The sequence below is a fragment of the Tupaia chinensis genome, unplaced genomic scaffold, assembly GCF_000334495.1.
Source record: "Tupaia chinensis unplaced genomic scaffold, TupChi_1.0 Scaffold147433_1, whole genome shotgun sequence".
NCBI classification, from domain to species: Eukaryota; Metazoa; Chordata; class Mammalia; order Scandentia; family Tupaiidae; genus Tupaia; species Tupaia belangeri.
Genome location: NW_006207284.1, coordinates 2,547,470 through 2,570,871, shown reverse-complemented (window position 1 = coordinate 2,570,871; position 23,402 = coordinate 2,547,470). Strand labels below are relative to the sequence as shown.

Below are 23,402 nucleotides of genomic sequence, written 5' to 3'. Positions count from 1 at the left end.
GTACTGAGCCATGACGCTAACTGTTGGGTCCCTTTTTTTTTTTTTTGGTTATAGGGTGCATGCACTAGCCAGAAAGACAGAGAGAGACAGAGAGATAGAAAGTGAGAAATCACCCCCCAGGGGGGATGGCCACACCACAATCCCTTCTCCTCCATTCTCTTCTCGGGGTCTTGGGTACGCACGCACACGCGCCTGGTGTGCGTTTTAAGCCACCGGGTCCAGGACTTGAACCACGATCGACTACATGGGAATCCAGCAACATAGCCATTGCGCTAACTCCTGGTCCCTTTCCTTTTATTTATTAGTTAAGACATTGTAATACTATTGTCTTGTCAACTCAGGCTGCTGTAATAAAATACAGTAAACTGGGCAGCTTAAACACCAGACACTGTTTCTTGTAGTTCTGGAGTTTAAAGATCAAGGTGCTCAGGACCAGCAGATGGCATAATGGTTACATTGCTGGACTCCCATGTGGTCAACCGTGGTTTGAGCCCCAGACCCAGCAGCTTAAAACTTAAGCTGGCACATGTGCATGCATGCCCAAGATCCCAAGAGGAGATTGAAGGAGAAGGGATTGCAGAGTGGCCCTGCCCATGGGGGTGATTTGTCACTTTCTGTCTCTCTGGCGACTGCACGCGTCCTATAGCAAAAAAAAAACAACTCCCTTCAAAAAAAAATAATCAAGGTGCTGGCAAATTTGTTTCCTGGGGAAGCATCTTACTAACTTGCAGACTGCCTCCTTGGCATGTTATCACATAATGGAAAGAGAGAGAAAAAGCTGTCTGGTGTCTCTCTGTATGAGCACACTAATCTCATCATGAGGTCTCACCTTTATGACCTCACCTCCTAAAGGCCATCTTTCCAAATGCTGTCGCATCAGGGATTAGGGGTTTAACACAGAAATGTGAGGAAGAGGACAATTCAGTTAATAACTTTAAGCAAAGAAATTAGAATAAAAGATTTCTCTCATTATTCTAGTGATGAGAGAATATTTTTCTCAAATTTCCTTCCAGTCTTGACTTCTTTGTGAGTATGTGTGGCCGGCGTGCCTCGGTTTAGCGCTTGTCTTTTTCTCGACATCAGTGGATAACACTTGATGTCATCACGCAGTGGCAGAAACACAGCTTCTGACAGCTGTCTGACGGCCCACTGCACCCTGCTTGACACTGCCCGCTTTAGAAGGGAAACGTCCCTCCTTTTGCAAACGAGCGCAGTGTGCCATTGGAATTTAGGACCCATTTAGGACAAATATTAGGGACATGAGAGGTGCCAAGAGTTTCACTTCCTCAGGCATATTTTGATATGAAATTCTTCAAAAATAGGTGTCATTCTTTTCAGATGATAAAAAGAAATGAAGAAAGCTTTCTGTGCAGATAGCAGGCCCGCAAGCATGGTGAACATCCCTAAAACCCGCTGGACCTACTGTAAGAAGCGTGGCAAGCATCAACCTCCTGAAGTGACACAGTACACAAAGGGCAAGGAGTCTCTGTGTGCTCAGGGACAGCGGCGTTGTGACAGGAAGCAGAGTGGCCATGGTGGACAGACTAAGTCTATTTTCTGGAAAAAGGCAAAAACTACAAAGAAGATTGTGCTGAGGCTTGAATGTGCAGAGCCCAACTGCAGAGCTAAGAGAAGGCTGGCTATTAAGAGATGCAAGCATTTTGAACTGGGAGGAGATAAGAAGAGAAAGGGTCAAGTGATCCAGTTCTAAGCCTCATCTTTTCTATTATGAAGACAACAAAATCTTGAGGTGAATGTTCACCTCATTTGATTATAGTTGGTCTTTTTTTGTGAGGGAATAAAGTGATCAATAAAATTCCCCTTTTGGGGAAATTTGATTCATGGTTAAAAAAAAAAAAGAAAGAAAATGAAGAACAGGGGCCAAGTTTTAGCAAGCTCCCTCCTGCACGCTAAGTTTCTGCTTGGTGCTTTTTTTTTTGGAGAGATTTTCGCTATAGGGCGCGTGCGCTCGCCAGACAGACAGAGAGAGACATAGAGACAGAAAGCGAGAAATCACCCCCCAGGGGGGATGGTCACGCCGCAATCCCTTCTCCTCCATTCTCCTCTCGGGATCCTGGGCACGCACGCACACGTGCCCGGCGTGAGTTTTAAGCCACCGGGTCCGGGACGCGAACCACGGTCAACTACGTGGGAGTCCAGCAACGTAGCCATTACGCTAACTGCTGGTTCCCTGCTTGGTGCTTTTTACATAATTCTTTCACTTAATCCTTCGGATAGATTCCACTTCTTGCAGGTGAGAGAAGATTGTCCAAGTTTACAGAGCAATTTAGTGTCAGAGTCAAGATTTAAATCAAAACTTATACTCCCAGGACCAGCAGTTAGCATAATGGCTATGTCGCTGGACTCCCATGTAGTTGACCACGGTTCGAGTTCCAGACCCGGTGGCTTAAAACTCACACCAGGTGCGTGTGCGTGCATGCCCAAGATCCCAAGAGGAGAATGGAGGAGAAGGAATTGCAGCGTGGCCATCCCCCCGGGGGGTGATTTCTCGCTTTCTGTCTCTCTGTCTCTCTCTGTCTGTCTGGTGAGTGCACGTGCCCTATAGCAAAAACCTCTCAAAAAAAAAAAAAAAAAACTTATACTCCCGACAGCCCCCTTTTGTCCCTCTGTTCTCTCATGATCACTCCTCTGAAGAAAGCTGCTGACTTTTGTTAGACTGTAAGTCAAGTCTACCAAAGTCCTGGTTGTATTTTTTTTTTATCCTAGATTTTAATAAGTAGGGAGGAAAACAAGTAGGCTAGAAAGAGTAGTCCTCGCTCTTGTGTGTTAGTTAAATAGCCATCCCCACCATGGACTAACTGGTTAATAAGCACTTACTGAGTACAGAGGCGGATTAGCATGGTAGGTAATAATAACAGCTTAGAGCCAGACTACCTAGGTTCTGTATTCTCACTTTACTCTTGATTACGGGCCTCACAAAATTAATACACCTTTCTGGATCTTATTTTTCTCACCTGTAAAGTGATAATAATAATTACACTTGCTGGGACCATTGGACTCTCGGATAGTTGAGCTCGGTTCGAGTCCCAGACCCAGCAGCTCAAAACTCACACTGGGCCGTGTGTGCATTCATGCCCAAAATCCTGAGAGGAGACTGAAGGAGAAGGGATTGAGGTGTGGCTATCCCCCCTAGGGGGTGATATCTTGCTTTCTTTCTCTCTGTCTCTGTCTCTCCAGTGAGCGCACATGCCCTATAGCAAAAATCTCTCTCAAAAAAAAAATATTTCTATGTATATACTTGCCACATGAGGTTGTTTTAAGGATTACATAAGAGAATTCAATGAGCTCAATATACACTCATCATTATGATTAATGTGGTCATCGATATTGGTATTTGTTTTTAGGTTTTTGCCATAGAGCACAGACACTTGTTGGTGAGAGACAAAGAAGAAAGAGAAATCACCCCACAGAGGGGATGGCCACACCATATCCCTTCTGTCAGGATTTTGGAGATGCACGTACACGCACCTGGCATTATTTTGAGCCACCAAGTCTAGGACTCTGACTGCTCAGTCAACTGTGTGGAGTCCAGTCACCTTAACCTCCACACCACCTGCTGGCCCAGTTGATTTGGGTTTTTTGTTTTTTCTTAAAGAATTATTTATTGGGAACCAGCAGTTAGCATAATGGCTATGTCGCTGGACTCCCACGTAGTCGACCGCGGTTCGCGTCCCGGACCCGGTGGCTTAAAACTCATACTGGGCACGTGTGCGTGCGTGCCCAAGATCCCGAGAGGAGAATGGAGGAGAAAGGGATTGCGGCGTGACCATCCCCCCTGGGGGGTGATTTCTCGCTTTCTGTCTCTATGTTTCTCTCTGTCTGTCTGGCGAGTGCACTCACCCTATAGCGAAAACCTCTCCAAAAAAAAAAAAAAAGAATTATTTATTTAATTTAATTAATTTATTTATTTATTTTAATTTGACTAAAGAGAGTCAGGAGGGGGGAGTGAGAAAGCAATCCTCTGGATCTGGGACTCAAACCATGATCAGCCATGTTGGAGTCCAGAACCTTAAACACCACACTACCTGCTGACTCCTGATTTGGGTTTTTAAAGTTTTTAAAAATAATTATTTATACATTTATTTATTATCATTATTTTTCAATTTGACCAGAGAGAGAGAAAGTGAGAAAGCAAACCACCAGATCTGGAATTCAAACTGTGGTTGGCCACGTGGGAGTCCATCATCTTTAACTGCCATTCCTCCTGCTGGCCCAGGTTTTTTAATTAAAAAAAAAAAAATTACTACAGGACACACAACTGCCAGAGAAAGACACACACACACACACACATACACAGAAAGAAAACACTCCACAATGGGACATTGTCATGCCACAACCCCTTCTCCATTTCTCCATCTCAGGATTTAGGGCCTGCGTGCACATGTGCCCATTGTGTTTTTCAAGCTGCTGGGGCCAAGATTTGAGCCATAGTTAGGCAGATGGAATTCAGCTCCCTTAACCCCTAGGCTACAGACCAGCCTGGTATTGATTTGTTGATGCTGAGATTGTTGACTTTGGGATTGACTTGTTGATGATGTTGACTTCTTGACATCAGTGTTAACTTCTTAACATTGCTTTCTTTGTTGTTATTTGTTTTTGACAAATTTGTTAACAGATTTTTGCTGTAGGGCAGGTACACTCACTGGAGAGATAGAGAGATAGAAAGCAAGAAATCATCCCCCCAGGGCAGATGATGATACTGCAATCCCTTCTCCATTCTCCTCACAGGGTCTTAGGCATGCACACATGTGTCTGGTGTGAGTTTCAAGCCACCAGTCCAGGACTCTACCTCAGTCGACTATATGGGAGTCCAGCAATTATGCCATTTGCTGGTCTCAACTTCTTAGCCTTGTTAATGACTTCACATTGTTGTCTTTAATGACTTGTTGACATTGGTTTTAATTTGTTGACATTGCTGTTGCTGACCTGTCATTAGTTTGTTAGGGCTATTGACAATGGTGTTTTTACGAAGCACTGTATTTCCTTCTTTCTTCCTCACAAGGTGGCTCATTTGATCCTCAAGGCTCACGCCAGGACTTGGCACCACTACAACCACCACCATCGCTCCCAACAGCAGGGGCACGTGGGCATTGTGCTGAACTCAGATTGGGCAGAACCCCTGTCTCCAGAGAGGCCAGAGGACCTGAAAGCCTCTGAGCGCTTCTTGCACTTCATGCTGGGGTGGTTTGCACACCCCATCTTTGTGGACGGAGACTACCCAGCTGCCCTGAAGGCCCAGATCCTACAGATGAACAAACAGTGTCCCAGTCCTGTGGCTCAGCTCCCTGAGTTCACGAAGGCAGAAAAAGAGCTCCTAAGAGGCTCTTCTGATTTTCTGGGTCTGTCTCATTACACCTCCCGCCTCATCAGCAAGGCCCAAGTTACCTGCAACCCCAGCTATGACACCATTGGAGGATTCTCCCAACATGTGGACCCTTCGTGGCCCCAAACCTCATCCCCTTGGATTCGTGTAGTGCCCTGGGGGATAAGGAGACTGTTGCAGTTTGTATCCTTGGAATATACCCGAGGAAAAGTTCCAATATATCTGGCTGGGAATGGCATGCCCACAGGGGAAAGTGAAAATCTCTTTGATGATTCTTTGAGAGTAGACTACTTCAATCAATATATCAATGAGGTGCTCAAGGGTAAGAACAATGGATATGCTGGTATTGGAAGGTGGGTGGTACTTCTCCTCAAAGTCTTCAGAGTTTTGTTTTATGGGACAAAGACAGACTCCCAGGGAGGCAAAGCCCAAAGAAGAGCACTGTGGTGATAGAGCAGGGCTTTCCCTCAGCCTCCTGACGTCCTTACCCAGAAGCCTCCTGTCTTTGCTCCTACGCTTTTATTCCCTAGAATGCCTCACTTCTACCTTTTGTCCATCTGAGTCCTAGTCAATCATCACGCCCCATAACCTTTTCTTTTTTTAAAGATTTTGCCATAGGGCACAAGCACTCACTACAGAGAGACAGTGAGAGGGAAAGTGAGAAATCACCCCCTAGGAGTGATGTCCATGCCACGATCCCTTCTCCTCCATTCTCCTGGGATTTGGGGCATCCATGCACACACATCTGGCATGAATTTTAAGCCACTGGGTCTGAGACTGGAACCATGGTTGACCATGTGGGAGTCCAGTGCCCTAACCACCATGCCATCTTCTGGCCCCCCCAAAAAAACTTTTTGAAAGCGTCATCAGTAACACAAACTTCACTTATAATTTTTCAATAAAAATTAGTTTATTTCATAACAATTCTATGCCAGTTCTGTGGTGCAGATGTAATGTGCTCCTGAAACGAAACCAGATCCCATGTGGTGGCTGTGGTTCGAATCTCTGACCTGGTCAGCCTGAAACACACTGAGCAAGGGTGTCCAAGATCCTACAGACTGGAGGACTAGAAGAAAACTGAGGCATGACTAAACCCTGGGAGATGACCCTCTCTTTCTCATGTTCACGTTCTATCACAAATAAAAATAAAATCCTGTTTTTTCTTCACAGCTATCAAGGAGGATTCAGTGAATGTTCGTACTTACATCGCTCGTTCCCTCATTGATGGCTTCGAAGGCCCCTCTGGTTATAGCCAGAGATTTGGGCTGTACCATGTCAACTTCAGTGACAGCAGTAAGCCAAGGACTCCCAGGAAATCTGCCTACTTTTTCACCAGCATCATTGAAAAGAATGGTTTCCTCACCAAGGTCATAAAAAGACGCCCAACAACTAGCATGGCAGACTTCTCCTCTAAGATCAGAGCCCTCACTTTCCCTTCTGAGGTGCCCTCCAAGGCTAAAGTAGTTTGGGAAAAGTTCTCCAACCAACCCAAGTTTGAAAGAGATTTGTTCTACCATGGCACATTCCGAGATGACTTTCTGTGGGGTGTGTCCTCTTCAGCCTATCAGATCGAAGGAGGTTGGAATGCAGATGGCAAAGGTCCCAGCATTTGGGATAACTTTACCCACACTCCGGGGAGCAACGTGAAAGACAATGCCACTGGAGACATAGCCTGCGACAGCTATCACAAAGTGGACGCTGATCTGAACATGCTTCGAGCTTTGAGAGTGAAAGCCTATCGTTTCTCCATCTCCTGGTCTCGGATTTTCCCAACTGGGAGAAACAGTTCTGTCAACAGTCACGGTGTTGATTACTATAACAGGCTGATCGATGGCTTGGTGGCTAGCAACATCTTTCCCATGGTGACACTGTTCCACTGGGACCTGCCCCAGGCCCTCCAGGATATCGGAGGCTGGGAGAATCCTTCCTTGATTGAGTTGTTTGACAGCTATGCCGACTTTTGCTTCCAGACCTTTGGTGACAGAGTGAAGTTCTGGATGACCTTTAATGAGCCCATGTACCAGGCATGGTTGGGTTATGGCTCAGGGGAGTTTGCTCCAGGTGTGAAGGACCCAGGCTGGGCACCTTACAAAGTTGCCCATGCAGTCATCAAAGCCCACGCCAGGGCCTATCACACTTATGATGAGAAATACAGGCAGAAGCAGAAGGGGGTCATCTCATTGAGCCTCAACACTCACTGGGGAGAGCCCAAGTCACCGAACGTCCCAAGAGACGTGGAAGCAGCTGACCGAAGCCTGCAATTCTCCCTAGGTTGGTTTGCTCACCCTATTTTTAGAAATGGAGACTATCCTGATGCCATGAAGTGGAAAGTGGGGAACAGGAGTGAGCTACAACACTTAGCCACCTCCCGCCTGCCGAGCTTCACTGAGGAAGAGAAGGCATACATTAGGGGTACAGCCGATGTCTTCTGCCTCAACACCTACTCCTCCAGAATCGTGCAGCATAAAACACCCAGGCTAAACCCACCCTCCTACGAAGATGACAGGGAGCTGACGGAGGAGGAGGACCCTTCGTGGCCTTCCACAGCCACGAACAGAGCTGCAGCATGGGGGATGAGAAGACTGCTGAACTGGATCAAGGAGGAGTACGGCAACATCCCCATCTATGTCACTGAAAATGGAGTGGGACTGACGAGTGACAAACTGGAAGATACCGAGAGGATATTTTACCACAAAACCTACATCAATGAGGCTTTGAAAGGTATGTGAGGGCTCAGTTCACCTTCCCAAATCTTCCAACATTCCACATGTTACGTGCCTAAAATAGGGAGCAGGAGGTTATGTACTATCAACAAGTCTCTCCTATTTCTTTTTATTTATTTTTTAAGAGTTCTTTTTTTTAATTTATTTTTAGTTTTTATTTTTTATTATCATCATAATCTTTATATTACATTGGATTACATATAACTTTACAGTGTATTACATTGCTTTTTCAAAAGGGAATGCCATGCATGTCAGTCAATACTAAGACATCAATCTCCCCGCTTCAACATTCGATATCTTTTCTATGTTTTCCCCAATCATCATTATTATTATTCTAATTATTTTTTAAAAGAGTCAATCGCTATTTCTCATTTTGCTTGCAAAAATACTTTGCCCATCATGAAATACTTCTCAGATCAATCCAGTTGAGAATACTATACATGTCATCATCAACAGTTAAAAAATATGGAACGCTTCAAGAATTTGCATGTCATCCTTGTGCAGGGGCCATGCTAATCTTCTCTGTATCGTTCCAATTTTAGTATATGTGCTGCCGAAGCGAGCACAGTCTCTCCTATTTCTGATTCCACAATTCTTTACCTATTGAGGAGTTTGATTCCCTTGAGAAGCTAAAAAAAAAAAAAAAAAATGTTCTGGTTGGGACAGCAAGTGTAGTGGTGGTTAAAGTGGCTGGATTTCATGTGATTGTGCCATTTGAGTCCCCATCTCAGCAGCTTGAGAAACACACTGGGGGTGTGTATGTGTGCCCCAAATCACAAAAGGATGAACAAATGGAGGAGGAGGGATTGTGGCGTGGTCACTCCCCATGGAGGGAGTGGTGCTTTCTCATTTTCTCTTTCTCTCTCTAGTGAGCACATTCACTTTCTGGCAATTAGGAAGAAGAAGAAAAAAGTTATGGTTATCTCCCCAAAGAAAAAGCACAAAGACACACACACAGATTCCTTAAAAGAGTATTTCATCTATTCATTATTAAGGAACGATTATGTGACAAGTTCCACTCTAGGTCCTGGGGAAGCTGGTAAATAAAACAAAGTTCTGCCCCATGGAGCTTGCATTCACCCCAGATCAAGAAACTCTCCTCTAAGTCCACACTTCTGCTTAGCTTCTAAAGTGGACCAAGGTCCTCGAATTTGAGACACGTCCCTTTTACAGAAGAACTTGATTTCAGGAAGATCAGTCATCAGTACAGCTGTGGGCTTATCGGTGCTGACAGAGAGTAGGCGTGCCGGGATGACCTGCTGGTCTCTCGGGGTGCGCGTTACTGTGTGTACCTGCTGGTAGTTTAGGTCTATGACCTGAGCTGAGGAGCTGGCCCTCTGCTGGGCTTCCCCGAGATCCTGCCCCTGGTGTAAAGCTCTCTTCTGCTCCCTTTGTAATGGCCCCAGCCTACAGGCTCGATGGTGTCGACCTACGAGGGTATGCCGCTTGGTCTCTCATGGACAACTTTGAGTGGCAGTCAGGCTACACAGTCAAGTTTGGGCTATACCACGTTGACTTCAGTAACATGAACAGGCCTCGCACGGCAAGAGCCTCCACCAGGTTCTACACAGAGGTCATTACCAACAACGGCATGCCGCTCCCCAAGGAGGACGAGTTTCTGTATGGACGGTTTCCCGACGGTTTTATCTGGAGTGCGGCCTCCGCCGCGTATCAGGTGAGGGCTTCAGGGCAGTTGCACGCTGCAGACCGTGTACCTTCTGTTTTCCGGGATCAAGGCTTAGTACTGGGGAGGAGGGCACGGCACAGGGGATTCCAGCAGCTTCTGGAGGGCGGTGTAGGTGTCACGGAGCAGGGGTCCTCTTTCCAATAGCTCACCCTCTTCTCGTCTCCCAGTTCTGTCAGACCGGCGTGGTGGGTGGGCTGTGCTGAGATGGGTGTTTGCAGGGCCAGGTGGAGCAGGGGGAGCAGGTGCAGAACAGCTGGGCAAAGATGTAAATATAAGAGTCTCCGCTGGGACCCATTATTCCTCAGCTAGTCTCTTCCAAACGGGCAGATGGCTCATGGGCTCCAAAGATGACCTTGGGCTTTTCCTGATGGCCTACCAACATCAGACCATTGCCTTATCCCTGCCAAATGAGGCTTACTAATGCAGGAAATTGGATGGTTTTATTTTCTCCCAGAAAAACAAAAGATACAAGCAAAAAATGATTTGCTTGGCAGTCAGAATGCATTCTTTTCCATTTTCTGCCTCCGTTTACATTCTTTGCCACAGTAGAGGGCTCTGTGTGCTCAGCATGCAACCTGGGCAGGGCCGGTGCTGTGAGTCACCCAGTCCTGGTGCGCTCAGCCGATGACCTTTTCCTAGATGACCACTGCTGCAGAGAATATGTGGACTAATGTGAGTGAGGGTTGCCTACTCCCAGACAATCACTCTACCAGGTTAGGTGGAACGTCTCAGCAGGCCAGCACCATGACCTGATGGTTGCCTGGACTGGATCCCACATGCACCGCCACAGTTAAATCCCAGCCCCTAGCTTGAAAACATACCAAGTGCATGTGCATGTGCGCCCAAGATCCTGACAGGAGGAGAAGGAATTGCACTGTGACCATGCCTCATTGAGAGCACTCCCTCCATTTCCCTCTCTCTCTCTGTTGCTCTCTGAGTGCACGCACCCTTTGACAAATTGAAAAAATAAAAACAAAAAAAAAGGTCTCTAACCAAATTCTGCCATATGTAGACATTTATTAAAATGTCTAAAAATTAATTAGCAGGCAAACAAAAACTGTTCATGCATCCTGTCCTGTGGCCTCAGGGAAATCCATCTCTTGGTCCTTTTAAGTGCTCCAGCCAACACCTCACATGAAAGGCTTATGCAAGGAAAAGGGCAAGATTTCAGAGGCATGAGTCTATTAGATTTCAGGCAAGCAGAATCCTCTGTAGCAGGAGTTTTCGACTCAGGGTGATTTTTCTAATTCAATCATTTCTTTTATATTAGGTGACATTCAACAGTAAGGTAGAGCTTTCTCTTTTCTCCTATTTATTTATATTTTATTTATTTTATAAATATTATATTGACATGTATTATCAGTATTGCCTTATGGAGTCCTATTTTATTTAACGAGTTATGCTTTTTATTTATCATATTATTATTTACTTAATTTGCTACAGGGCATGCAGGCTCACCAGAGAGAGACAGAGGGAAAGTGAGAAAGCAAGTTGCCAGGTCCGAGACTTGAACTATGATCACCCTTGTGGGTGTCCAGCGCCTTCACCATGCCACCCACCTGATGGCCCCGCTATCAGTATTTAGTATGTATTTCAAGCCACTGGGACTGGGACTTGAACGATGGTCAGCCCTATGGGATCTGGCTCCTTTAACCACCAAGCCACAGAGCCACCCCTCACTGTACCTTTTCTGGTCCAGCCCTACACAAGACATTTCTCTAGTGAATCCTGGTTCCTTTTAGTGAAGAATGACATTCTGAAATTATAATCTGGGCACTAGGTATGCTTACTGCCCTTGGGATTATTTTTTTAGGTCTTCTCAGTGGACAGTTAGAGAATGTATGAGGGACTTAAAAGAGTTTGTGAAAAACTGCAAAGTGTGGGTCAATTTTGCAAAAATAAATTAGAAAATCATGCACAATTTTTTCATAATTCACATTCTCCACATGGACTTTTTGAAGACCACTGTACAATATGTCTGAACACACACACACACATTTCTACATGTATTTCTAGATCCACACATGTCTCTATGTATATTAAAAAACACATGAGTTTACAGTGATACCGCCAATTCTAGTACTTCACAGGGTTAATGCCAACCTTCCTGATTTCTATATTTGTATCTTCTCTGGCTCCTACATCCTCAGGATAGTCACATATTTGCTCAGTCTCCCACAGAGAGCCATGCAGTGGACACTCTTGATCTGGGCTTGTCACGTGGCCCTGTGAGGTCAACCTTGGACACACATTCTTGTTTAGAATGCTCACACTGCCTAAGCTACACCCAGCCATGTCATACATGTGGAAATGTTTAAGATAAACCAAGAGATTGTGCCTGCCGTACTGCCTAACACCATAGGTAGACATTTTCCCAGTGGGTTATGTTTTTTCCCTACAGAATAGGTGGAAGAGAGGCAAGAGCCACAGAAACTGTGACATCTGTCCTGACTAGAAAGTTGGTCTCCACACCTGGCATCATTGATTAGGGGTGGGAGACATGGAACGTTCAACTGAATCTTCAGCGAGCACCCACCACCTACCTATATATACATTTCTAGATCCACCCACGTCCCTATGCATATCGAAAAACATGAGTTAGTAGGGCTAGCTGGTGGTATAGTGGTTAGGTTGGTTAGGCACTGGACTCCCCCCACATGGCTGATTATGATTCAAGTCCCAGACCCGATGGCTTGAAATTCATGCTGGGAATGTGTGCACGAATGCATGTCCAAAATCCCAAGAAAGGAACAGAGGAGAAGGGATTGTGGTGTGGTCATCCACCTTGGGGGGTGATTTCTCACTCTCTCCATTTTCTCACTCTCTCTCTCCATTTCTCTGTCTCTCTGGCAAGCGTACATGCCCTATAGCAAAAATTTCTTTAAAAAAAAAACAACCACCACGTGAGTTCGCATTGATACTTGCAATTCTGGAATAACTTCACAGGGTTAATGCCAGTCTTCTCATTTCCTATATTTGACTACATAGAGAAATATACATGCACACACCAGGCATGCTGCCTCATTCCTGGGACACTGAGGGTGGGATGCCCAGATCCCACAGTCTCCAGGAGGCCGGTCAGCGAGTGCACAATTGCATAGTGCAGGTGACGGTCCCATGAGTGAACACAATGCTATGGGTGTTCAGAGCCTGCAGGGTGGCAGCCAGCGCACCCAGAGGAGCTGACGCGCAGGAGTGCCCTGACTTGGGCCTCGCCCACTGACAGAAGGGAACTCACGCGTTGGCTGAGGAACTTAACTAGACCTTGTCTTGTCATCTTGAGATTGAAGGAGCGTGGAGGGCAGATGGCAAAGGACTCAGCATCTGGGACACCTTTTCTCACACTCCGCTGAGGGTTGGGAACGATGACACCGGAGACGTGGCCTGCGACAGCTACCACAAGATCGCTGAGGATCTGGTTGCGCTGCAGAACCTCGGCGTGTCCCACTATCGCTTTTCCATCTCCTGGACTCGCGTCCTCCCTGACGGGACCACCAGGCACATCAACGAAGCTGGCCTGAGCTACTACGTGCGGCTCATCGATGCGCTGCTCGCTGCCAACATCCAGCCCCAGGTGAGGCAGGTTCCTGCCAGGCCTCGGACAGGGCCACACTTACTCATATACAAAATGCTGCGTTCGCATTTGGTTTTCTAAAGTTTATTTATCTCCTCCATGACAGAGAGGAGAGACAGACAGAGAGAGACAGATAGATGCCATGCCAGCGAGGTCCTGTACTGCACTCCACCCCTAGCCTCAGCCAGCCCCAGATTATGGCCACACGTGTGCCAATGGGCACACAGTGAGGTCTGGAGTCTCCCCACGTGGTCAGTCTCACAGAGCATCACGTTTCATCACTTCTCCATCCAGCCACTCGAATTTAATTTCGGAATTATCAATAATGCGCATGGTGCAGAATAAAGTCATGAAAGAGCCGGCTTCCCGGCCTTGTCCCCCTGCCATCTAGCTCCCCTCCCGAGAGACAACTCATCTTTCTCCTCTAAAAAAGTCTCTGAGACTTTCAGTCTCATCATTCTCAACTTTTAAAATATTTTTCGAGAAGTTTGTGCTACAGGGCATATGCACTTGCAGAGAGACGGAGACAGAAAGCGAGAAATCACCCCCCAGCGAGGATTCCAGCTGGCCCTAACTACTATGCCACCTGATGATTGTGTGTGTGTGTGTGTGTGGGGGTATTTTGGCTTTTGTTTTGTTTTGTTTTTCCATAGGGAGCATGTGTTTGCCAGAGAGAAGGAAACTGAAAAATAACCTGGTGGGGGGTGGGGAGATGTCCATGCCACAATTCATTCTCCTCCATTCTCCTCTTGGGATTTTGAGCAGCATGCACACATGCCCAGCATGTTTTTCAAGCTACTGGGTCCAGGACTCAAACCACAGAGTCAGCCATGTGGAATCCAGCACCTTAACCACCACGCCACCTGCTGGCCCCATCTTTAGCTTTAGCAAGAGACATTTGTGCGAGTGCCTCTAGCGTTGCTGGCTTCCTGCAGCAAGCATGACTGATGGAACTGCGACCCTGGCTTTTTCACAGGGGGCCCTTTTTTTTTTTTTTAACTTTTTTCTCCAAAAATAACTTAAATATTTTTTAATTTTTTAAAAAGAATTATTTTATTTTTAACTTTATTTCTTTTCTTTTCTTTATTTATTTAATTCAACCAGGGAGGGACAGAGTGAGAGAGAGAGAAAATGAGAAAGCAAGCCACCAAGTCCAGGACTTGAACCGTGGTTGACTATGTGGGAGTCCAGAGCCCTTAAGCTGCTAACTCCCACAGGTGACCATTTACCACTGGGACCTGCCCCAGGCACTCCAGGATGTTGGAGGCTGGGAGAACGAGACCATCGTGCAGCGCTTTAAAGAGTATGCAGACGTGCTGTTCCGGAGGCTGGGAGACAAGGTGAAGTTCTGGATCACGCTGAATGAGCCCTTCGTCATTGCTAACCAGGGCTATGGCTATGGGACATCAGCTCCAGGTAAGGCTCCCCGGCCTGGCTGTCAGACTCAGGAACATGGCGTTCTTAGCACCATGAAGAGAGGAAGTCCAGGTGGCAAGAGAGGAGTGGCCAAAAACTCCAATCGGTGCCCCAGAAACGCTGCCTCTTGTCAAGGCTGCAGGGGTTTCCCTCTCTGAGCCTCCTCTGCAGAACAGGCACGTCCTATCTCAGCGCCTCAGAGGACTGCACTCTTCACTCAGTGACTGACCTGTCCCAGGTGTGAAGCTCTGTGGGATCAGGGATGTGGGTGAATGGGTGCAGGAACGACAGTTCTTTGGGCTGTACAGGTCCACCATCCATGTTCCTCAGGTCCAAAATCCCAGAGGGTCCGATCATTGATTTGGCTGACCTGAGCTCTCTTAATAATGAAACTTGGGCTGGTCCCATGGCCTACTAGTTAAGGGAGCCAGATCCCACAGGACTGACCATGGTTGGAGTCCTGGATCTGGTGGCTTAAGAAACTCACCAGAGGGACCAGCAGGTGGCATGGTGGTTAAGGTGCTGGACACTCCCACATGGCCGACCACGGTTCAAGTACCGGACCTGGTGGCTTGCTTTCTCACTTTCCCTCTCTCTCTCTCTGTGTATCTCTCTCTGGTCAAATTAAAATAAATGAATGAATAAATAAAATTAAATAAATAATTATTAAAAAAAAAAAAAAACTCACCAGGCACATGTGCATGTGTGCCCCAAATCCTCACAGGATGGAGAAAAGGAAGAAAAGGATTGTAGCATGACCATGCCCCCATGGGGGGCTGCTTTCCTTCTCTCTCTCTCTCTCAAGCACACATATACTCTTGGCTAGTTAAAAATAAAATGTCAAGCCCGGGCTGACAGGTGGCGTGGTGGTTAGGGTACTGGACTTGCATATGGCTAGCGGTTTGAGTCCGGGATCTGGCAGCTTGCTTCCTCGCTTTCCTTCCCCCGCTCTCTCTCTAGTCCAATTAAAAAATAATAACATGGACCAGCAGATGGCATAGTGGTTACATCACTGGCTCACTGGGTTTAAGTCCTGTACCTGGTGGCTTAAAACTCATGCCAAGTGCATATGAGTGCATGCTCAAAATCCCAAGAGGAGATTGGGAGAGAAGGGGTTGTGGTGTGACCATCCCTCCTGGGGGGTGGTGGTTCTTGCTTTCTGTCTCTCTGGTAAGTGCCTGTGCTCTATAGCAAAAATCTCTCTTTAAAAAAAAAGAAGTAATAACAACAATAAATAAAATTAAATTAAATCCCATTGTCCTCTTGGGATCTTGGGCATGCACACACATGTGCTCAGGGTGTTATAAGCTGCTGAGTCCAGGACTCGAACTGTGGTTGACTACGTGGGAGTCCAGCAACGTAACCATTATGCATCTGCTGGTCTCTGATCCTTAATATACAGCTTACCACTTTTCTCAAATACAAAACACATTCAGGAACCAGCAAATAGCGTAATGTCTATGTCACTGGACTCCCACGTAGTTGACCGCGGTTCACGTCCCGGACCCGGTGGCTTAAAACTCACGACGGGCACGTGTGCGTGCGTACCCAAGATCCCGAGAGGAGAATGGAGGAGAAGGGATTGTGGCGTGACCATCCCCTCTGGGGGGTGATTTCTCGCTTTCTGTCTCTATGTCTCTCTCTGTCTGTCTGGCGAGCGCACATGCACTATAGTGAAAACCTCTCAAAAAAAAAAATACAAAACACATTCAATTCCAAAATACATCTGACCCTCAGGATTTTATCTTTTTTTTTTTTTTTTTTGAAAGGTTTTCGCTATAGGGTGCAGGTTCATGCACTCGCCAGACAGACAGAGACAGAGAGACAGAAAGCGAGAAATCACCCCCCAGAGGGGATGGTCACGCCACAATCCCTTCTCCTCCATTCTCCTCTTGGGATCTTGGGCACGCACGCACAAGTGCCCAGCGTGAGTTTTAAGTCACTGGATCTGGGACGAGAACCGCAGTAGACTACGTGGGAATCCAACAACATAGCCATTACGCTAACTGCTGGCTCCCCCTCAGGGTTTTAAAAAAAGGGTGAAGAACCTTTCTTTGCCCCTTGAAACCCATCTAATTTCCCTTTTCCCTAGTGCTAAGAGTAAGTTTGTGTTGGGACCAGCAGTTAACATAATGGCTATGTCGCTGGACTCCCATGTAGTCAGTCGCAGTTTGATTCCCTGACCCGGTGGCTTAAACTCACGCCAGGCACATGTGCATGCCTGTCCGAGATCCCAAGAAGAAAATGGAGAAGAAGGGATTGTGGCATGGCCATTGCCCCTGGGAGGCGATTTCTCGCTTTCTGTCTCTGTCTCTCTCTTTCTGGCGAGCACATGTGCCCTACAGCAAAAAAAACTCAAAAAAAAAAAAAAGAGAGAAAGAGAGTTTGTGTTCATCTTTGTGATTCCTCAGGATTGCATTAAGAACTAGAAGAGCAGGGGGAGGTGGGCCTCCGAATCATTATGGGGTACATTTCCCAGCACCCGAGAGGCAGCCTTGAGTGGCTTTGTGCTCATTATCTCCACATCGCCACCGGCGTCAGCGATATCCTCCGACCCTCCCTTTCTCAGTGGGTCCCAGACAGATGTCACCTCTGCAGGAATACACGTGAGGTGTTTTGCCTGAGCTCATCTACGGGACAAGGGGACAGACACCGGCCTTTGCCGAGTGCTTGCTCTCTGCCTGACACAGGACGGCTAGGCCCTCCCTAACGCTCTTTCATTGCCTTCTCCCCACACCCTGCTGCCTGTAACCACAGAGAGGAAGTCGAAAAGCCTAATTAGTTGCTCAAAATGACACAGCCAGCTAATAAGAGCAAGAGCGAGACCTGAATTCCAGTGTCCCTGATGCTAAACTGCACTCTCTGTCCCAAACGCGGAGAGGACACGCATAGGCAGGGAGTGACACTCACGACCACATTCGTTCTCTGTTGACATCCAAGTGTGTCTTTCCAGGAATCTCCTTCAGGCCTGGCACGGCCCCCTACATAGCTGGCCACAACCTCATAAAGGCTCATGCCGAGGCCTGGCATCTCTACGACGAGCAGTACCGAGCCAGCCAGGGCGGCACCATTTCCATCACCATCAGCAGCGACTGGGCTGAGCCCAGAGACCCCTCCAGTCAGGAGGACGTGGAGGCAGCCAGGAGATACGTCCAGGTCTGTTTTTCCTCGGGGCACTGTCCTTATTCTTGTTTGTCCCCCCACCCACCCACCCACCGTCATAGTCTAGTGAAACCAGAATGAGATGGAGAACCAAAGGCTGGGATCTAGGCCCAGGTTTGCTATTACCTCATTTCGTGAGCTTTGAAAAATCCATAGCTTTTCCGTACCTTAGTTTTCTCACCTGTGAACTAGCAGTGCCCTAGTCACCCACTCAGGAAGTGGTAAGTCTTTTGGGGTTGGGTTTTATTTTAAGGGTGAAAAAATGATTTGTTCGTGTAGTCCGTATGTGACATTGGCTTGGTGCTAACGCGTAGGAATTCCAGCTCTTCAATCTCTGGTTTGACTACGTTAGCTACTAGAACTGGGCTGCAGTGTCACACTTTGCCTCAAGGTGTCGCCATTTGATTTTCTTTGCTCCAGCCTAGACGTTTCTTTCATTGAGAGCTTTAAATTCTGTGGCACTTGTTAGTGTGCCAACACCATGAGTTTAGAATAAGGACATGCACCTTTTGATTGTGGAATTTCATCCCCAGGAAGTAGCGACACTAGTGACAGAGCAGGTGCCAACATGGCCCACCCTACTGCAATGCAGACCCCCGGACAAGAGGGGGGAAGAATGCCCTGATCATGTGACACAGCTTTTTGCTGCCCCTGCTAGTGTCTGGAGGGATTAGAAGACATGATTCCTCACTGGGAATGAAAGGCAAGGGTGCCTCCCTCCAAAGTGGTTCTCCCTTTGGGGTCAGTGGAGATTATGGCATTCCAACTCTCCTGGGTGGGGAAGACACCAAGGGTCTAATACTTTTGCCAGATTCTACAAGAAAGTTTGCTCAAACTAATTAAATGCAATGGCAATCTTAATTTCCCGGTGTGCTAGCCAGCTGGGGAAACTTATCTTGGAGCAAAATAAATGCATCCCTCATTTCAGACTCAGAACTGGTGAGCTGGAACAATAATAGTTTGCCCTGAAATCAAAACCCTAAAACCTCAGGAAATGTGAAGCTGTTGCATCATTCACCGAGCCCCTCATCGGTGAACTGCAGTGACCCTGCTGCCCGGGACTTGCACAGACACAGCTCCTATTAGGATCAGCTTCCCCAGAAAGATATGATGTGACCTTTTCCCAGGCCTTCTCTCCCACGGAGAGGGGAAGGCTGCCCTCAACCCACATTTCAGGCACCAGCAGGTGGGAGGAGGATTCGGAGAGACTGAGAAGCTTCTCAGACCCCCAGCTTCACAGTGCTTGGACGCCAGTCTCCGCCCTAACAATGAGGACGGCCTAGACCTTGCTCAAGAAAGTCTGTCCAGCAATCCCCCACTATCGGGCTCTAAACTCAAACCCAACGAGAGTTGCCCTTTGCCTGGGCAGCCAGGAAAGGGGGCCTCGGCCCTGCCCACAAAGCTGATTGATCCTCAGGCACTTAGAGGAGGGCACTAGGGCAGCTGCTCTGTGGTGAGAGGTAATTAGGGGCCTGAGGCCTCCCGCATGTCTCCCCCTCCTCTTCTGCGGGACCTTCCCAAGTGGAGCCAAGAAGCATTTGCCAAGAGCAAATGCTCCCACTGAAGCTGGAAGCTTTCAGAGCCACCCTGCCCTGGGTGGGCCACAGCCAAGCCGGCACAGATGTGGCAAGGGGGCCTGTGGACACCTTCTCGAGTGAGAGCCTTGGGTGGGGTCCCGGAGAAAGGCAACGAGGTGCCTAGGTCGGAGGCCTGTAGGCACAACACTGCACTGCCATGGTGTGCCCGCCTGTGATGCTGAGGCTCTCTGCCCCAACCCCCTGCAGTTCATGGGAGGCTGGTTTGCACATCCTATTTTCAAGAACGGAGACTACCCTGAGGTGATGAAGACGCGGATCCGGGACAGGAGCTTGGCCGCGGGCCTCAGCAAGTCTCGGTAAGGTCCTGGTGCCACAGCGGCTGGCGCCTGAGCACTGGGCTCGGAGTGGTGCATCTCTAGCAAGTTTCTATGTCCGTGAGCTTCCTCACTTCCTGGGAAGGTGACATGAGACCAGGCTTGTCGAGCTCTGTGCCTACAGCAGGCACTACTGTGTGTTTGATGAAAGCAGTTGCTATTGTTGCTATTAAACTTCAGAACCACCAGGAAATCTGCTCCAAGGACACCCACCTCCCAGCAACCACACTACCTCACTCCAAGGACAAATTCCCCAGCTCATCCTGTCCTCGTTCACCTTAGAGTGGGAGACTGCCAGATGTGTAATTTTGTCATCTGGCCAGCAGATGGCGATGGTTTGCACTAAAGCAGACTTCCGAGCCCACCTGATTTGTGTCTAGCAGCTAACATTTATTGAGCTCTTTGTAATTTTTTTCCTTTTTTAAAAAGTTTATTCCATAAGAAAGGGAAAGGTATGGAAAGATAGACCTCAACAGGGGCTTTGTAAAATTTAATTCATTTGTTTCATGAGAATGAGAGAGAGAGAGAGACAAGCAATCTTGACAGGGTTTCATTGATCCCCTTCCCCACGTCCTCTGGCTGGTCAGGATCTTGGATGTGAGCACCCACCATGCTTTAGATTAGCTGTGGATCTAAACCTGTAGTCAGCCATGTGGCTTGTAGCACCATAGATCAGCATGCTACTGTCTGTGCCAAGGCGGCTTGGCCTACTGGTACTTTTACTCCAATTAAAAAATGAACAAGCTGGGGGACCAGCAGTTGGTGTGATGGCTATGTTGCTGGACTCCCACGAAGTCAGCTGCGGTTCGAGTCCCAGACCCGGTGGCTTAAAACTCACACCGGGCACATGTGCATGCCCAAGATCCTGAGAGGAGAATGGAGGAGAAGGGATTGCAGCGTGGCAGTCCTGAGAGGAGAATAGAAGGGAGGAGATTGCAGCATGAACATCCCCCTCGGGGGTGATTTCTTGTTTTCCCTTACTCAGTCTCTCTTTCTGTGTCTCTCTGGCACATGTACATACTCTGGAACAATGACGAAGAGCAAATTGGGGGCCAGCAGGTGGCATAGTGGTTAAGGCACTGGACCCCCACATGGCTGACCGTGGTTTGAGTCCTAGACCTGGTGGACTGAAAATCATGCTGGGAACATGTGTGCATGCCCAAATCCCAGGAGAAGAACAGAGGAGAAGGCCATCCCTTGCAGAGTGGCCATCCCCTCTGGGGGGATGAATTCTCACTTTCCCTCTCACTGTCTCTCTCTTTCTCTATGGTGAGTACACATTCTCTATGGCAAAAAAAGAAAAAAGTAAAAGATTAGGGCAAGATCACACAGCTATTACTGGTGAAGCTGGGATTTGAAACCAGGCTGCCTCCAGGGCCCACACTCGGCTTAATCATCCAGCTACAGCAGGGTGCAGTGTGGAAGGACATAGACCCATGATGCCTGCTGGACTGGAACAGCCTCACAGCTCTCACATAGCTCATGAGCCCATACTCAGGGAGGGTAGAAGGGTTTCAGGAGGTATGGATTCCTAACTTAGCCTTTGTGTCTTTTCCCAACCCCACCCTCCCCCACACACTCAGCTGTGAGGATTGAAAACCCAGCTCTGGACCAGCAGGTGGCGTGGTGGTTGGGGTGCTGGACTTGTGCATTGCCAACCACGATTTGTGTCCTGGACCTGGCAGCTTGCTGTTTTTCTCTGTCTCTCTCGCTGGTGGGCCCCACATTCCATATAGCAAATTAAAAATAATAATAAAATGAAATAAATAATTCTTTAAATAATTAAATTAAAAAATTAAGAACCCAGCTTCTTGGGAACCAGCCAGTGTCATGGTGGTTACGGTGTTGTACTTCCATATTGCCAGTTCAGCAGTTCAAATCCTGGACCCAGCAACTTGAAAATCATGCTGGGTACTTCTGCATGCATACCCCAAATCCCAAGAGGAGGATGAAGGAGAAGAGACTACAGCATGGCCATCCCCCCAGGGGGGTGGTTTCTCACTTTCTCTTTCACTGTCTCTGATGAGTGCACATACCGTAAGGCAAAAAAATACACCAAAAAAAAAAAAAAAACCCAAAAAAAAAAAAAAAAAAAAAAAAAACCAACTCCCTCCTTACAATGTGTGTCCTGGCCTGGTCGGGCAAGTCCTGCTGAGCCAGCTGTGCCTAAAGGCCTGATCTGCCAACTCTGGTCCTCAACAAGCACTCCAGCACCCTGACACAGCTTTGCTGAGCACCTACTGTGGGCCTGGGTTGGGGCCAGCCTGGTGGGGTCCATGCAAGGCAGAACAACTGGGAAGACAGTGGCCTGTGAAATTTCCTTTCTTCCTTCCTTCTTTTCTTTCTTTGCTTTTCTTTTCTCTTTTTTCTTTTCTTTTTTTGCTAGAGGGCACATGTGCTGGCCAGAGAGAGAGGGAAGATAAGAAAGCACCAAGACACCCCACAGGGGATGGTCACACTGCAATCCCTTCTCCTCTATTTCTCCCTCCTCTTGGGATTTTGGACATGCACACACGCACATGCGTGCACACCTGGTATGTTTCTCAAGCTGCTAAGTCCAGGATTTGAACCATGAGGTCAGCCATGTGGAATCCAGCTGCCTTAACCCATAGGCTACAGAGCCAGCCCACTTCATGGATTCTATTCCCCAACTTCCTCAGTGCAAAGAAAACAGAAGGTGGGCTGGTGGGCCCAGGAGACGATGCAGTACCTCAGTGGAGCTGGGCTGTGACAATGAGTAGAATCGGGAGGAGAGGTCATTCCATCCAGGGGTAGAGATGCGTGTGTGTACCCTTGCAGGGAAGGTTTCTAAGAAAGGCAAACTGCAGTTCATTTTACCAGCAGGAAGAGAGGAAGCAAGGTCCCAGCCTGTGGGAGGAGCTGCAGGCACTCCTTGTGCCTGCGGGCCCCTGCCAGTTGCCACCTTGTCACAGCCAAATGCCTGGAGGTGGGACTAGTGCCCCCAGCCCTGCCTCACGACATTCTCTTCTCAAAGTGTGATCCTTGAGCTGGGCGTGCAGGAGTGTAGCAGCAAGGTGCACACAGGAAGTTGGATTCTACATGACTGACCAGGGTCCATGCCCAGGTGGGCTTGGGCGCATGCATACCCAGGATTGTGCCTGGATGAAGAACTGGAGGAAGGAGGATTGTGGCGGTCCCGTCAGTGGTTCTCTCCCTCTCGCTCTCTCTCTGATGATTCTTCCTGAAGCCCCACCCTTAATGGCTCCTTCCGTGCAGGCTCCCGGAATTCACAGAGAGTGAGAAGAGGAGAATCAACGGCACCTATGACTTTTTTGGGTTCAATCACTATACCACCGTGCTGGCCTACAACCTCAACTATGCCTCTTTCATCTCCTCCTTTGATGCTGACAGGTAAGTCCGCCAGCAGGGAGCCTGGACACCCGGAAAGGCACCAGCTCTCACTCAGGCCTGCGAGCCTCGGAGAAGGGCTCCGTGCTGCCCACCAGGCTCGGCAGCATGCTCCCAGCTGCCGTGATCCCAAATGCAGTCTCCAGCATGCTGGCAGAAGTCAGCACTGGCTTCCAAAGTGCGTCCCCTCAAGACGGGCGTGCCTGGTTTTATTA

The 23,402-nt window shown here is 48.0% G+C and overlaps 2 protein-coding genes and 1 non-coding gene across 3 annotated transcripts in view; 2 read left to right on the top strand and 1 right to left on the bottom strand.

The window, feature by feature from the left end:
• Positions 1-23,402, top strand: part of LCT (lactase) — a 64,174-nt gene that overhangs the window by 34,828 nt on the left and 5,944 nt on the right. Inside the window, exons 7-14 of the mRNA XM_006169722.2 lie at positions 5,024-5,666; positions 6,515-8,065; positions 9,474-9,742; positions 13,038-13,328; positions 14,546-14,744; positions 17,698-17,900; positions 19,691-19,800; positions 23,056-23,190. Of these exons, the coding sequence (XP_006169784.1) occupies positions 5,024-5,666; positions 6,515-8,065; positions 9,474-9,742; positions 13,038-13,328; positions 14,546-14,744; positions 17,698-17,900; positions 19,691-19,800; positions 23,056-23,190 (3,401 nt within the window). The remainder of the gene's footprint in view (positions 1-5,023; positions 5,667-6,514; positions 8,066-9,473; positions 9,743-13,037; positions 13,329-14,545; positions 14,745-17,697; positions 17,901-19,690; positions 19,801-23,055; positions 23,191-23,402) is intronic.
• Positions 1,391-1,717, top strand: LOC106734027 (60S ribosomal protein L36a-like). The gene has a single exon (XM_014584656.1). It carries the CDS (start codon positions 1,391-1,393, stop codon positions 1,709-1,711), a length of 321 nt encoding a protein of 106 aa, XP_014440142.1. The 3' UTR covers positions 1,712-1,717.
• LOC114006388 (U6 spliceosomal RNA) lies at positions 8,527-8,633 on the bottom strand. The gene has a single exon (XR_003548109.1). It is a non-coding gene; the product is annotated as a U6 spliceosomal RNA (small nuclear RNA).